This window comes from Culex quinquefasciatus, chromosome 3 (assembly GCF_015732765.1).
Source record: "Culex quinquefasciatus strain JHB chromosome 3, VPISU_Cqui_1.0_pri_paternal, whole genome shotgun sequence".
Classification (NCBI taxonomy): domain Eukaryota; kingdom Metazoa; phylum Arthropoda; class Insecta; order Diptera; family Culicidae; genus Culex; species Culex quinquefasciatus.
In genome coordinates this window covers 157,106,262-157,119,207 of record NC_051863.1, presented here as the reverse complement: position 1 = coordinate 157,119,207, position 12,946 = coordinate 157,106,262, and the positions used below count along the sequence as shown (strand labels likewise).

Sequence of the window (12,946 nt, the reverse complement as noted above, 5' to 3'; positions counted from 1 at the left end):
GAAGGGCAGTCAGATTAAGCGCGCGCGGCGCGCACTTTTTGTGTTTACGTTGGTTTTTGTTGACGCTGCAATCGGAACAGGTCCCGTGAAATCCGTGCGATTTGAATGTGAATTTCCTTCCCGGGCCATGACCTCGCAGGTGGTGGAAAGCGTGCGAACCTTCGCGGATCTGCGGCTGGCGCAGGACGTTGGGGGGATTCCGCTGCAGAAAATTACGCGACTATCGCTGAACAGCTTGCGCCGACAGGAAACGGATCTGGAGGTTTACGAGTTTCTGTTCAACCGGGCCGTGCAGCATTTTGAGCTGTTCGAGTTTGAGAGTGAGGTGTGCGACGTGGTACTGCCGGAGCTGGTCAAGCATTTGTGCAAGGTGGAACTTTTGTGTTATTTAACTTTAAGTGTCTAGTTTAAATCGTTGATTTCTTGCAGCTCGAGTCCGAATTGAAAGATCAAGCCCTATCATGCTTTCTGGACGATAATCTCAAGTCGCTGCTGGGGTTGGCCAACATAATGTTGAAATTTCTGGAGCACGTCGCAAGTCAGGCGCAGGTGTATCAGGTGTACGGCACGGTGCTTGTGTTTATGGACTTTCTCGTGCGTGCCTTTGCCGTCGTTGCCCAGAAGAAACCGGGCATTGAGGCGGACACTCCAGAGCGAACTAGTATCGAACAGTTGGCGGCCGCGTGTCGTTCGCTGCAGATTAAGATGGTCAGCATGGTGGCGGCGTTCAACGGAACCGGCTACTACTTTCAACATCTGGACGTTGAGCAGGAGTTTGACTGCTTGAAGAACGGTTGGGTTGAAGATTGTTTTAATGGAAAGAACATAACTTTTATTTTACAACTTTTTCAGTTATCATCTGTTTCGGCAAAATAGGCTGCACGACAATCCAAATAGATTTGATCGACGCCAAGCACGCCTGGCAGGCCATCCTGGTTCTCTCGACGAAACATTTGAAATATATTGCGCAGAACGATACCTGCTGGCTACACGAGCTCATACTCAGCATGAACGACGAGATTGACAAACTTTTGAAGTCGCTCGTGGCGAACGCCAACGCCGGTCAAATTGAACTGAAAACACTCAAATTTCTCAACTTGATGCTTCAGCTTATGCTGCGACTGTTGCGTTCGATAAAGCTGGAAGAACTAGACTGCTTCGGGCAGCTTTTGGACACTATCGTAAGCATCTCGAAAGCTCTGCTTGCACAATCTTTGGAAAAGGAAGCGGTCGAAGCGATTCGAAGCAACTTGAAGGTCGGTTACATGAGTCTCATCGGGATGAGTTTCCGAACTTCTAGTTTCGCCAAGGTAAGTGCAATTTTTCTTCTTAGTTTTGGGAACTAAAGCAAACTGATTATTTCAGGCCCTCGCTGCTTGCCGTTACGAATCGTGGGAAGAACTTGCCGGTTATTTCGAAATCGTAATCGAGGTTATTTCGAAGCTACTCGCAGAAGACTCCAACAGCCCAGCCATCAATCTGTACATGTCCAAAACCAACCTGCTTTCAGCCTGCATCGAACACCTCCCAAAGGCTCACGTGCTCATCAACAAGCAAGAATCTCTGTACCAGAAACTTATCACCCACCTCGCCGGCTTCGTCCTGCAGTGCGCCCGAAAACCACCCAAAAGCCGTCAAAAGCTGCTCGAAGAAACGCTCGTTCGGATGATCCTCCAGGATTCGTTCTGGGTTGGCGTTGCCGGACTGGACATCTGGAACGCCTTCCTCCGGCTCACCGAGCCCGACCTTCACTGGCAGTACTTCCGCTTCTGGAAGACCATCAACGACCAGTTCCCGGTGTTTTCCACCCAACCGAGGGTTGTTTTCGTGCGGCGGTTGCTGCGCAACATGTTCGTCTTTATGCCACCGCGGATGCAGCGAAGAGCTCGCGACGAATTTCCTGGAACGGTGAACTGCAAACTTTGGATCGCAGTTGAGTTGAAGAACGCTGGCGAGGATATGTTCCGACCCGCGAAGATTGAGGAGTTTGGGGTGAAAGTTCGGGACGGATTGACTAGCGCCGCAGCGTACGATCTGATGCACACGTTGACGTTGGCTTGCACGACTAGCGATAGGAGGGTCCTGGAAACGACAGCCAGAAATGTTGGTGGGCTGCTCAAGTCAGTTTCCGTGAAGAACCTGATAGATCCAAACCTTACGACTCTAATCTGCGTTTTTCTACGTTTGGCGACACATTTGAAGCGACATGGGTGCTGTCCCCAAGAATTCGACAAATTCGTAAGAACAACAATTTTGAGCAACTGCAAATCACTTGAATTGGCCGCAAAGCTAAACGCCCTTCACGTAATTGACAAGCAACCCAAAACCAGCGACGACCACCAACTTCTTACAAATCTATCCAACGATTCAAACCCAATAGTCAAATCCATCGCGACACTTAAATCTCAACAACCCCGAAAAACTTCCCAAACCAACGTGCCATTCAACGTTTCACGCTTGACGCACCAGCAAGCACAACCCACCCACGAACATCTCTGCTCCGGGCCACCCGAACCAACCCTCAACCTAACGCAGCACATTAGCGACGTAATCGACGACATGTTTCCCGACGAGGAAGAACTGGTCCTGTCGGTGCATCGACTAGATGGCGGCGATCCCGCGGCGAAGCGGATCAAGCTGGACGAAGAAGGTGACCGGCAGGTGGTGGCGGATGCGATTGCGGAAATTCGACGGCAAGTGGAGATTTTGGAAAGGATGGAGCGACTGATTTCGCCGGGACAGCGAAGGGACGTGAGGGTGATCGGGGAGAGTTTGGGGAGGATTGCGGGACAGGATCGGTGATGTGAGGTACCGTTGGCAAGATTGTAACTTTTTTTATTTTTTAGATTTTACTTCCTCTCTATGAAAGCCATTGCTCTGTTCAAGCAAATGGTTATGTGTAATCGAGACTAATAAAAAAATCTATTACTCTTATAATATGCATTTTGAAACATATTTAGTCAGTTTAAATAAAATCCTGAAACGGACTTCAATCCGAATCGTATACAACTTCCGTTTCAAACGCAACAACCAGCACGAACACGGAACTGGTTGTTGCGTTTGAGACGGAAGTCGTATACGTTTCGAATTGAGTAACTCAACTGTTGACTACATGAAAAAATCAATAATTTTAAAAATCTCAAAAACTTTAAAATTTTTAGCAAATTTAAAACTTAAAAACTTACAAAAATCAAAAATTTCAAACTTTTTAAACATTTAAAAAAATTGAAATTATTGAATTTCTTGATTTAAAAATAAAACTGAGAGCATTAGAGAGAGAGGTACGGGCGTGTTTGAGAAATGTCGTGTGTCGGGCGGCTTAGTTTCGATTGTGGTTTTAAGTTCGAATTTAAAGGATTGGTTCGAATTTCTTGGCGGCATTCGGTCGGCCGTGAAAAGTTTGTCGCGAGAGTGATGGAGTTTACGCGTTTTCTGGATTATTGTTGTGTTTAGAGCGGTTTATTTTGCGGTCGGTGGTGGCGTTTCTGGCCATTTTTTATTTTCTTTCTTGCTTGCGCCGTCGTTAGTGAGAGCGAAAGCGTTATGTTAGTGTGACCTGAGCTAAACATCGAGGTGTTCCACTTGCATGCAAGTGTTTTGCAAGGTTTCTAGTGCGTTGACAGCTCCGGTTGAGTGAGATGGTGTTGGTCAGCCGATGACTCCCCCTTACCACCGTACTCCAGAGTTGTTGTGTTGGAGGAAGAGAGTGAGGGTGTTTTCGTTAGTTGCCTGGCGGACGCAAGGAGTGAACTTCTTTGGACGCGATCGGCTCGGGGAGCGAGAGTCAACGACGCAGGCTGGAGAGTGCAACTGGCGAGAGCAGAGCCCAAGCTGTTCCACCTGCTGCTAAGGGGAAGTTTCAAGAAGGGAACTGCTGCCAGAGGAGCGCAGGAAACCGAAGACCAGTACTGTTTGTCGTGCGAGGGAATAGCTCAAGAAGCTCAATCTCTCAACGATGCCTGACTTTTCATCATCCTGAAAACTTGCCTTAGGGGTTATTCAAATATTACATTCAGAGATTTTCGGGATTTCTGAACCACCCTCCCTCCTGTCACGCACTTTTCCTATCGTCAACATTGGCTTTACAATCTGCAAACCCCCTTCCCTCCCTTTATTCATGTACGTAATTTGTGAACAAACCCTAAACGTGCTTCCAGATTGTATCCTTTTCAGAGAATTCAAAAATATGTTTCATCTTTCGTTTTTTTTACCACGTTTCTTATTTCCATTTATTCTTCTCTTCTTTATAGTTATTTCTTCTGAAACTATCAAACTTCACTTTAAATCTCTTATCTCAGTTTTTCTTACTATTATTTCTTGCAATCTCTTCATTTCTTATGATAAAAAAAATGCTGTGCTGTACGCTCTACCTTATTTCAATTAATAACGTATTATTTTTCAGCTAATAATGAAGGTAATTCACTATATAAAATAATGCTATTGATTATATTCATTGATTATATTTACTATATAACATTACACTAAACACACCCTACACAACGCCAATGCAACTATAAATCGGAGCGTTTGGTACGGTATGTCCACGCATCCCTCCTCCCCTGTAGATTCTGTGAAATGTGATCCGTTCACAGAATCCTCTCTGCGGTAAACACAACGTAGTAGGGCTGGCCGCTTTAATTTTTGTTTTACATTTTCGGGTGTTCTCGGATGTACTGCAATTATTAATATTGACAAGAAAAGTGCTTGGGGCGTAATCTAATCACAAGACTTTCCAGCATGCTTTCATCGGACTGGCTACGTTTGTGTTAGATTAGATTAGATTAGATTAGATTAAAAATAAAACTGAGAGCATTATAAAAATAAAATTTTCAAACAATTTGATTTTTTTTTAATTTTTCAATTTTGTGACATTTTTGAATTTTTTTAAAATCTGAGAGCACTTAAAATATTTTTTTTCAATATTACATTTTTTCAGTTTTTTTTATTTTCTAAATTTATTAATTTTATAAAAAATCTTTGAACTTTTAATTTTTTTTAATTTTTTTAAGATGTTTAAAATTGTTAATTTTTTAAAATTTGGATTTTTTTTATAATTTTTGATTTATTTAAAAATTTTGTATTTTTAATTTTTATATTTTTTTAAGATTTTTTTTAAAATTTGTTAGTTTCTATTTTTTATGTCTTATTTTTTAAATCTTGATTTTTTTTAAATTTTGCAAAATCAAATCAATCGAAAATAAAATTATTCGGCGTTCTCGAATGCTAGATTCCTACTCGAAACTAGGTGTCCGAAGGCTTGATTGTTGAGGCAATTGCAAACCTCTTTTTACACCTTAGCTTCCATCCATCCCGGGATTCGAACTGACGATCTTTGGATTGTGAGTCCAACTGCCTACCAGCGACTCCACCAAGACAGGACCCAGGGAGACGACTCCTACACAAGGGGCTGGAAACTCTAATATTACTTAGGAATACTAAGTATACTAACGATATTCCAGTATACTTGTTAGTATACTAACCGAAAAGCAATAAACTGTCAGTATACTAAGATACTCTCAGTATATTGGTAAGTATACTGGCGATATGTAAAGGAAATAATTAGTATACTAACATATATTTTGATATACTGGTCAACATAATAATTATAGCTCTAAGAGTTTCCATCCCCTTGCTCCTACACCTGGACTGAGCTAACGACCTAACCTTTTTAGGCTAGTCCGGGGTCAACATTTACTTCCCGTCCAACGGAAGGCGTGGTCAGACAAACCTCGTCTCAAAATTTGCCACCGGGACCTTCTGGGATCGAACCCAGGCCGACTGGGTGAGAGGCAATCACGCTTACCCCTACACCACGGTCCCGGTGGTTGAAATTTCTGGATTTGCAGACCATAAGGGAAGGGAAGGAATAAGGAGCCATCCATGAGCCAAGTGTGGAGGTGGTGGTGCTTAACAATGGACACGTTTCATAGGAAAAAAATATGAGCATTATGAACAAACGTTCACGAGGTAGGAAAGGGCTGACTGAAATTTTTTTTTTGCATGGTTTATGGATGGCCCGGGGTCCACTGGCCTGAAAGCATCATCTATAGACCACGTGGACACTTTTTTTGAAAATCTCAACCCCCACCCCATTAAAAAAAAAACCTTTTTTTGTATGGAGCGTGGGCAATCGCCACATCCCCAATCCCCCTCTAAAGTGTCCACTTGTTTTATGGATGTCCCCTTATCAAGGCTCCGGATAATCGAATCTGGACTGGATTTATCCTTTTTCCCGTATTTTTTTTCCAAGTCCCATATACTTTTATCGTTTCAATAAAAACAACCACAAAATGTTATTACAAATTTAGATCGTAATTTGTCGATGGTAAGTCGTAATCTTACTATCGAGAAATCTCGATCGTGAGTCGAGAAATTACGATCGAATGCAATAATCACCTCGATACACCTTCGGTATATTTTCGACAAATACAAATGTTTCTCTTTTAGGCCACTATTTTTTATTTTTTTTTTGTTTGATTGCCATGAGTCCACTGCGACCATTTATTTGATCTATTGTCGACCTGCTGATCTATTTTTAGATCTGCAGAGGCTGCCAATTTGCTGTTCTTGGGCATTTGGAGAACAAAGCACACGCGCTATTGTTGAGCAAGTGTGTTGATCTGTCCACACGCCGTAACATTTTTCCTTTCCTCTGTGCTGTTGTACTTTCCATATGTGTCGCTAGAACTGAAGTGCACTTTTTTATTACGCTACTTAGGATGTGTTCCCAGTGAAATCCCGAAAGCCCGGGACTCTTGCTAAGCAGTTTTTTTTTGTCCCTCCAAGCACATTTTGCGGTTGGGCCCAGCGCACTCCGCAGATGCAAATATACAGAGCACAGCCGGTCCTCGAAACATGTGAAAAGTACGAGGAAAGGTGGTGCCAAGCCATGTGGGTTTCAAACCACGACCTTCCGTTTATCAAACGAAACCTGTAACCAATAGACCACAGGAGCTCGGCGCCACTATAATTTAGGTTTTTTGCTAAAGCTCGTATATAATATTTTTTTTTATAAAATTGCCTTATATCGTGTCAGCCTGAAAAACTAAATCACACTTTGCTCCTATATTGGGTCTATTGCTCCGAAGATCCGACCTTCAATGTACCTATTTTCGACCCACCTTCTGATTGGCTGAAATCGCGAAGCACTTGGCTAACCTTTTTGACGTACAGTTCAGCCTCAGAAATTACGGTCGACATCAGCACGCAGAAAAATAAGGCATTAAATCAACAAAACGTTTTGTTGATTTGAAAATCATATTTTTTGTTGAATCAACGCGAAACGTCAAAGCAGCTTTTTCAAAACCACAAAAGACTTTTGTGGAATCGAGAAAATCAAGGCTTGTTTCAACGCAAAATCGGTGTTGATTATATTCAACAAAAAATTTGTTGATTCAAACCTCGTACAGGCTGATTCTACAAAACTTTTTTCTGCGTGAGGCTAAATTATAGTGATGTTTTCAACTCAAACCCACATTAAAATGTTGGATTTAACCAGTAACAGTTACGTTACATGCATATGCATACTTTTCATGAGCATCATTTAATAATTTATCTATGAGTTTTCATTAGCATTTTTCAATAGGGCAAATTTTCAATAGGGCGAAACCATGGATGTAAACCACTCAACGTGAACTGCCCACGAACTGCCACTAGATCAAGTGGGACGCTTTCTTTAAATTATGTTTCCCAGTTAAATCAATCAGCATTCTGAAATGGAATTCTATTTGAATCATTTACCTATTCCGTTTCTGAATTTCGATTGAGTTGACTGTGCACAATCGCAAAATTTCTGCAGATTTGTCACATTGCACTACGTTTTCGACATATTTTGCATACAACTTTTTGAAAAAGTACACTAGAAACGTGATTCTAATTCCGCAAACGTTTCTGAAGGGTTTGCTTGTTTCGGACGAGCGCGCTCAAATTTTGACTGTAAACAAAAATCGCAAAAATTATTTTAAAGTAAAAGTTCGTTGATGTGAAAATTTGTGAAAACAAGCCAGTCATCATGATCGACACCGAGGAGGACATGATCGCGCCGACGCCAACGGCCGCGGACTCGAAGAAAATCACAGCTATTGACCGCGACACGGTGCATCGGATCTGTTCCGGCCAAGTGGTGCTGAACTTGGCGATCGCCGTAAAAGAACTGGTGGAGAACTCAATCGACGCCGGTGCCACCGTGGTCGAGGTGAAGCTCAAAGATTACGGCGCGGAACTGGTCGAAGTGGTGGACAACGGCAGTGGGGTAGAGCAGCGGAACTTTGAGGGCATGACCGCGAAGTACCACACGTCGAAGCTGAGGGAGTTTTCCGATCTGGCCGGGATTGAGACGTTTGGGTTTAGGGGGGAAGCGCTGAGCTCGCTGTGTGCCCTGGCGGACATGGTCATCGTAACGAGACACGAAACGGCGCCGCATGGGACGAAGCTGGAGCTGAACCATCGCGGGGTCATAACGAAGCGGAGTCCAATTGCGAGGGCAGTTGGGACGACGGTGTCGTTGAGTAATCTGTTTTCTACGCTGCCGGTGCGGAAGAAGGAGTTCCAGAAGAATGTAAAGAAGGAGTTTTTCAAGATGAGTCAGATTTTGCAAGCTTACTGTTTGGTGTCAACGGGCGTTAGGATCATCTGCACGAATCAGAAGAAGAAAGGTCAAAAGGAAGTGGTGATGAGTACGCAGGGGACTGGTTCCGTGTTGGACAACATAACGACAGTTTTCGGCACCAAACAGGCTGCCGAACTGGTCCAACTGAAGCAAGCTATTGGCACGAATGGAAAGATTCTGGATTTGAATGAAAGTGACTTTGACGAGAATATCTCGATGACACAGGAGGAAGTGGACAGTCTAAACTTGTCCAGGTATACAATCGAAGGTTACATTTCCAGCTGCGCCCACGGTTCCGGACGCTCCGCGCGAGATCGCCAATTTTTCTTCGTAAACTCGCGACCCTGCGAACCCAAACAGATCATCAAGCTGGTCAACGAAACCTACCACAAGTACAACGCAAGCCACACTCCGTTCGTGTTCCTGAACCTGAAAATGGACCGCGCCGACGTCGACGTCAACCTGACCCCGGACAAGCGCCAACTGCTGATGAACAACGAAAAAATCCTGCTACTCGCGCTCAAAAAGTCCCTGCTCAAAACGTTCGGCAACATTCCGTCCACCTTCAAGATGCAGAATCTCAACGTGAGCGAAACCACGCGGCTGCTCAACATTTCGTTCAAGTCGGATCGCGGCACCGAGGATGAGAGTGAGCGGGAGGATAGCTTCACGACGAGTGGGGCGTCCCTGCGGCGACTGACGGACGCGTTTGGACGGAAGGAAGTGCCGCCGGTGAGCAGCAAGCGGAAGCGGGACAGTCCGGCCAAGCTGCCGAAGATTGACGTGTTCATGATCTCTACGCCGAAGCAAGAGAAAGCAAGCTTTGAGGATGATGCGACACTGGAAAGGCTACCGAAAATGGCGCGCAATTCGACCATGATCGGTGAGGATCGCGATGCAACTGTGAAGAGTAGATCTCCTCCTTCGAGCAAAGTCGAGATCTTTCAAGTTGCGGAGAAAGTGGATCGACCAGTAGAAATTGCGGAACCGGTGGCGAGTAGTTCGAGTACGAATGTTCTTTCAGCGCTCGACGTACCCGACGAGGTCCGGGTCATCCGTTGTCGCAGTAAAAGTCCAAACGAAACGGTGCTGGAGCCACTCTGCATGAAGCCGACGGAAACTTCAATCGAGATTGAGGAATCGCCGCTGGAAGCGGAAACGTCCCTCGCGGTGAACGGGCAGCGCAACCTTGAAATCGACATGTCATCGCTGAAGGAGCTGGTTGATCGTGAGCGAAAACTGGAGCTACAGGAGGCCGCCCGGAAGCGGGTTTCGTTGAGCAAGCTAAAGTTCAAGTGTAAGATTAATCCGAACAGCAATCGCGCTGCCGAGGACGAGCTGCAGATGGAGATCACGAAGGAAAAGTTTGGGAAGATGGAGATCATTGGTCAGTTCAATTTGGGCTTTATAATTGCGAGGTTGGACGCGGATTTGTTCATCATCGATCAGCACGCGACAGACGAAAAGTACAACTTTGAAGATCTGCAGCGAAATACGGTGCTGCAGAACCAGAAGCTGGTCGTGCCGCAGCCGCTCGAGTTGACCGCCGTAAACGAGATGATCCTGATGGACAGCCTGGAAATTTTCGAAATGAACGGCTTTCAGTTTGAGGTCGATGGCGGCGCGGAACCGACGAAGAAGATCAAACTGGTGGCGAAACCGTTCAGCAAAAATTGGGAGTTTGGAAAGGAGGACATCGACGAGCTGATCTTTATGCTACAGGATGCCGTCCCGAACACGGTGTGTCGACCGTCGCGAGTGCGCTCAATGTTTGCCTCGCGAGCCTGCCGGAAGTCCGTGATGATTGGCAAGGCGCTGACGGTCGCAGAAATGCGCCGGCTGGTCACGCACATGGGCGAGATCGAGCAACCTTGGGTAAGAAGGAACAAAAAACGCCTCATTTTAGATCTTCTAACAATTTTGCTTACAGAACTGTCCCCACGGACGACCTACGATGCGGCACCTGGTGAACTTGACCATGCTTGAGCAAACCACGCCGGAGCAGGAGCATGACGAGCAGTAAATTCACGGTATGTACTTGTTAAACTTTTATTTTGGGCCCAATATATATGTATGTTCAAGTTACAATCGATGCAATTGTATGATTCGGGAAAGAACAACTCCCTGCCTGTTTGCTCTTTAAACGCTGATTGTTCGGAACACGTTGAATCCGCTGTGGGCCGTGGACAAAATGACACCCTTAAGCTGGGGGTGCCAGTGCAGCTCCTTAATTTCCGTTTGACCCTGGTGCACAAACAGCAACTGCGGCGGCAGATCCTTCAGCTGGGGATCGTTCCGCTCGTCGTCGTCATCCCGTTCCACGGACAGATCCCACAGCGCGATCTGATCGTCGTCGCCACCACTCGCCAAAATCGTGGACTCCTTCGGGTGCCACTCAACGGTGGTGACGTGGTTGGTGTGGTGCTTGAACGTCGCGACCGCCGACTTTGACTGGAACTGACGGAGGTCCCAGATATGGAGGTAACCGTCGTCGCCACCTAATAAGAAACAAATCGATTATGTCCACAAAAACACTACACAAGCCTCAACCAACTCACCACTAGCTATCAGCGGTTCGTTCCGGTTCCAGCTGATGACGTTGACGTCACTTTCGTGGCACTTTTCCGCCGTCAACATGCACGCCTTCGAAGGAGCCGCCCGACAATCCCAAATCCGAATCGACTTGTCCACCGAGCAGCTGGCCAGCACGTTTGGCTCGTTCGGACTCCACTGGATGTCCTCCACCGATTCGGTGTGTCCAATCAGTGGCCGCTGGTCCACCGTCCACGATCCCTTATCGTTCGGCCGCCAGATGTGAATGTCCCGACGGCAGTCCCCGGTGGCCAGCATTCCTCGCGTCGTCGTACACCAGTCCACGGCAAAGCCCTCCTTCTGGTGACCGGAGAACACAAAGTCCGGCTTCACCCCATCTCCAACCTTGTTATTCTCGTAATTTTTGCACGCGTGCTCGTCGTCAACGGCCGCCAGCTGATCATTTATATTGTAGATATTAACCCGACCCATCTCGCTCCAAGTGGCCACGTAGTGAGTGTTGTTAAACGTCGTCGCCCGAATCCGGTTCACACACCCAGCGTGCTTAATCAACGCGCAACTCATCACCGGCCGCTTATCCTCTTCCCCATCCTCCTCGTCACTCTCCAAATCCGAATCATCCTCATCGTCCTCCGCCCGCTCCTTCGACGTCCTGTGCAAGTTCCCCATCTTCATCACAATCACACTGTTCACGTGGGTCCGCGCCGCCTGTGTCCCCGCCACCATGAACGCCGTCAGCGGAAACGCCTCCCGGTCATCCCCAAGCGGATCGGCAACAATGTCAAAGCTCAAACAGGGCGCCCCCGTATGGGCCTGGTGCAGCATCACATAAGCCGACTCATCACAAACCAGTTCCTCGTCGTTGTTCAGCTTCCGTCCCGGCAAATACACCTGGCCACCACCCGCCCCTTCCTCGTCCCCCATCGCCTCATCACCGGCTTCTTCATCGTCGCTGCCGCCGTCGTCACTTTCCCCGGCCAGGATCGCATCCTCGATGTTCTGGTCCTCGGCGAACTCCATCCGTTCTTCGTCGCGGGAGGACATGGTGTACACAAGGGGGTTTAAAATTCTTTTTTAACAAGCAAAATTTACGGAATTTGAGGATTTTCAGGACCGAGCAAAACTTGCGGCGCACAAAATCAAACGCACATGGTCGACCCGTCGTTGACGTTTCGGTGGAGGTAAACAGTACAAGTGACAGCGGGGTTGTTTTGGTGTGAGTGTGAAATGTGAACGGTACACACAAAATTAAAAAGTTTACAAATTTGCAAAATTTGAAAAAAAAAAAAAACAAATCTCGACTTTTTTTTGATTAGGTCCTATAAACATATGAAAGACAATAGTTTATAGGACCTTTTCAAGAAAAACTCTGGAAATTTTAAAAAAATACTTAAATTGAATTTCAAAAATACATTAGGGGAAATCTACCCATTTTAATCCTAATAAGCGGTCGTGTTTGAATGATGCTGGATAATCTAGAGTCTCCCTTGAATTTTACTAAAACCAAGTACACCAACGAGTAGAGCAAGTTTTTGTGAACATTTCTGTTTATTTTCACTTTCACTAAAAGTTATTCTATTTCTTTACCAAGCATTTAACAAAAAAAAAAATTCCCAAGGGTATTCTAATCGAGGCGAATGCATTGGGCCACGCCCATTTTTCTAATATCGGCTTAGTTCTTTTTTCTTCCAACACTCAGTCGAGTGTTGCCATTTGCGCTGACAATTCAAACGAACACTCACGAAAAGTGGCATTTATAGGGAAAGTTTCCTGGCATCGCTGGCT

The 12,946-nt window shown here is 45.8% G+C and overlaps 3 protein-coding genes across 3 annotated transcripts; 2 read left to right on the top strand and 1 right to left on the bottom strand.

Annotated features, from left to right (window-relative positions):
- The first annotated feature begins 50 nt into the window (after positions 1–50).
- LOC119770314 lies at positions 51–2,844 on the top strand. The gene is made up of 4 exons (XM_038264964.1): positions 51–370; positions 430–793; positions 853–1,310; positions 1,366–2,844. Exons 1-4 carry the CDS (start codon positions 128–130, stop codon positions 2,800–2,802), a joined length of 2,502 nt encoding a protein of 833 aa, XP_038120892.1. The 5' UTR covers positions 51–127; the 3' UTR covers positions 2,803–2,844.
- Positions 2,845–7,958: 5,114 nt separating this feature from the next.
- Positions 7,959–10,700, top strand: LOC6050485 (mismatch repair endonuclease PMS2). Its single transcript, XM_038262472.1, has 2 exons — positions 7,959–10,483; positions 10,539–10,700. Exons 1-2 carry the CDS (start codon positions 8,012–8,014, stop codon positions 10,629–10,631), a joined length of 2,565 nt encoding a protein of 854 aa, XP_038118400.1. The 5' UTR covers positions 7,959–8,011; the 3' UTR covers positions 10,632–10,700.
- Positions 10,644–12,357, bottom strand: LOC6050484 (glutamate-rich WD repeat-containing protein 1). Its single transcript, XM_001867052.2, has 2 exons — positions 11,167–12,357; positions 10,644–11,106 (listed from the first exon to the last, which is right to left on the bottom strand). The coding sequence occupies exons 1-2, from the start codon at positions 12,203–12,205 to the stop codon at positions 10,748–10,750; spliced, it is 1,398 nt and encodes a 465-aa protein (XP_001867087.1). The 5' UTR covers positions 12,206–12,357; the 3' UTR covers positions 10,644–10,747.
- Positions 12,358–12,946: the final 589 nt, after the last annotated feature.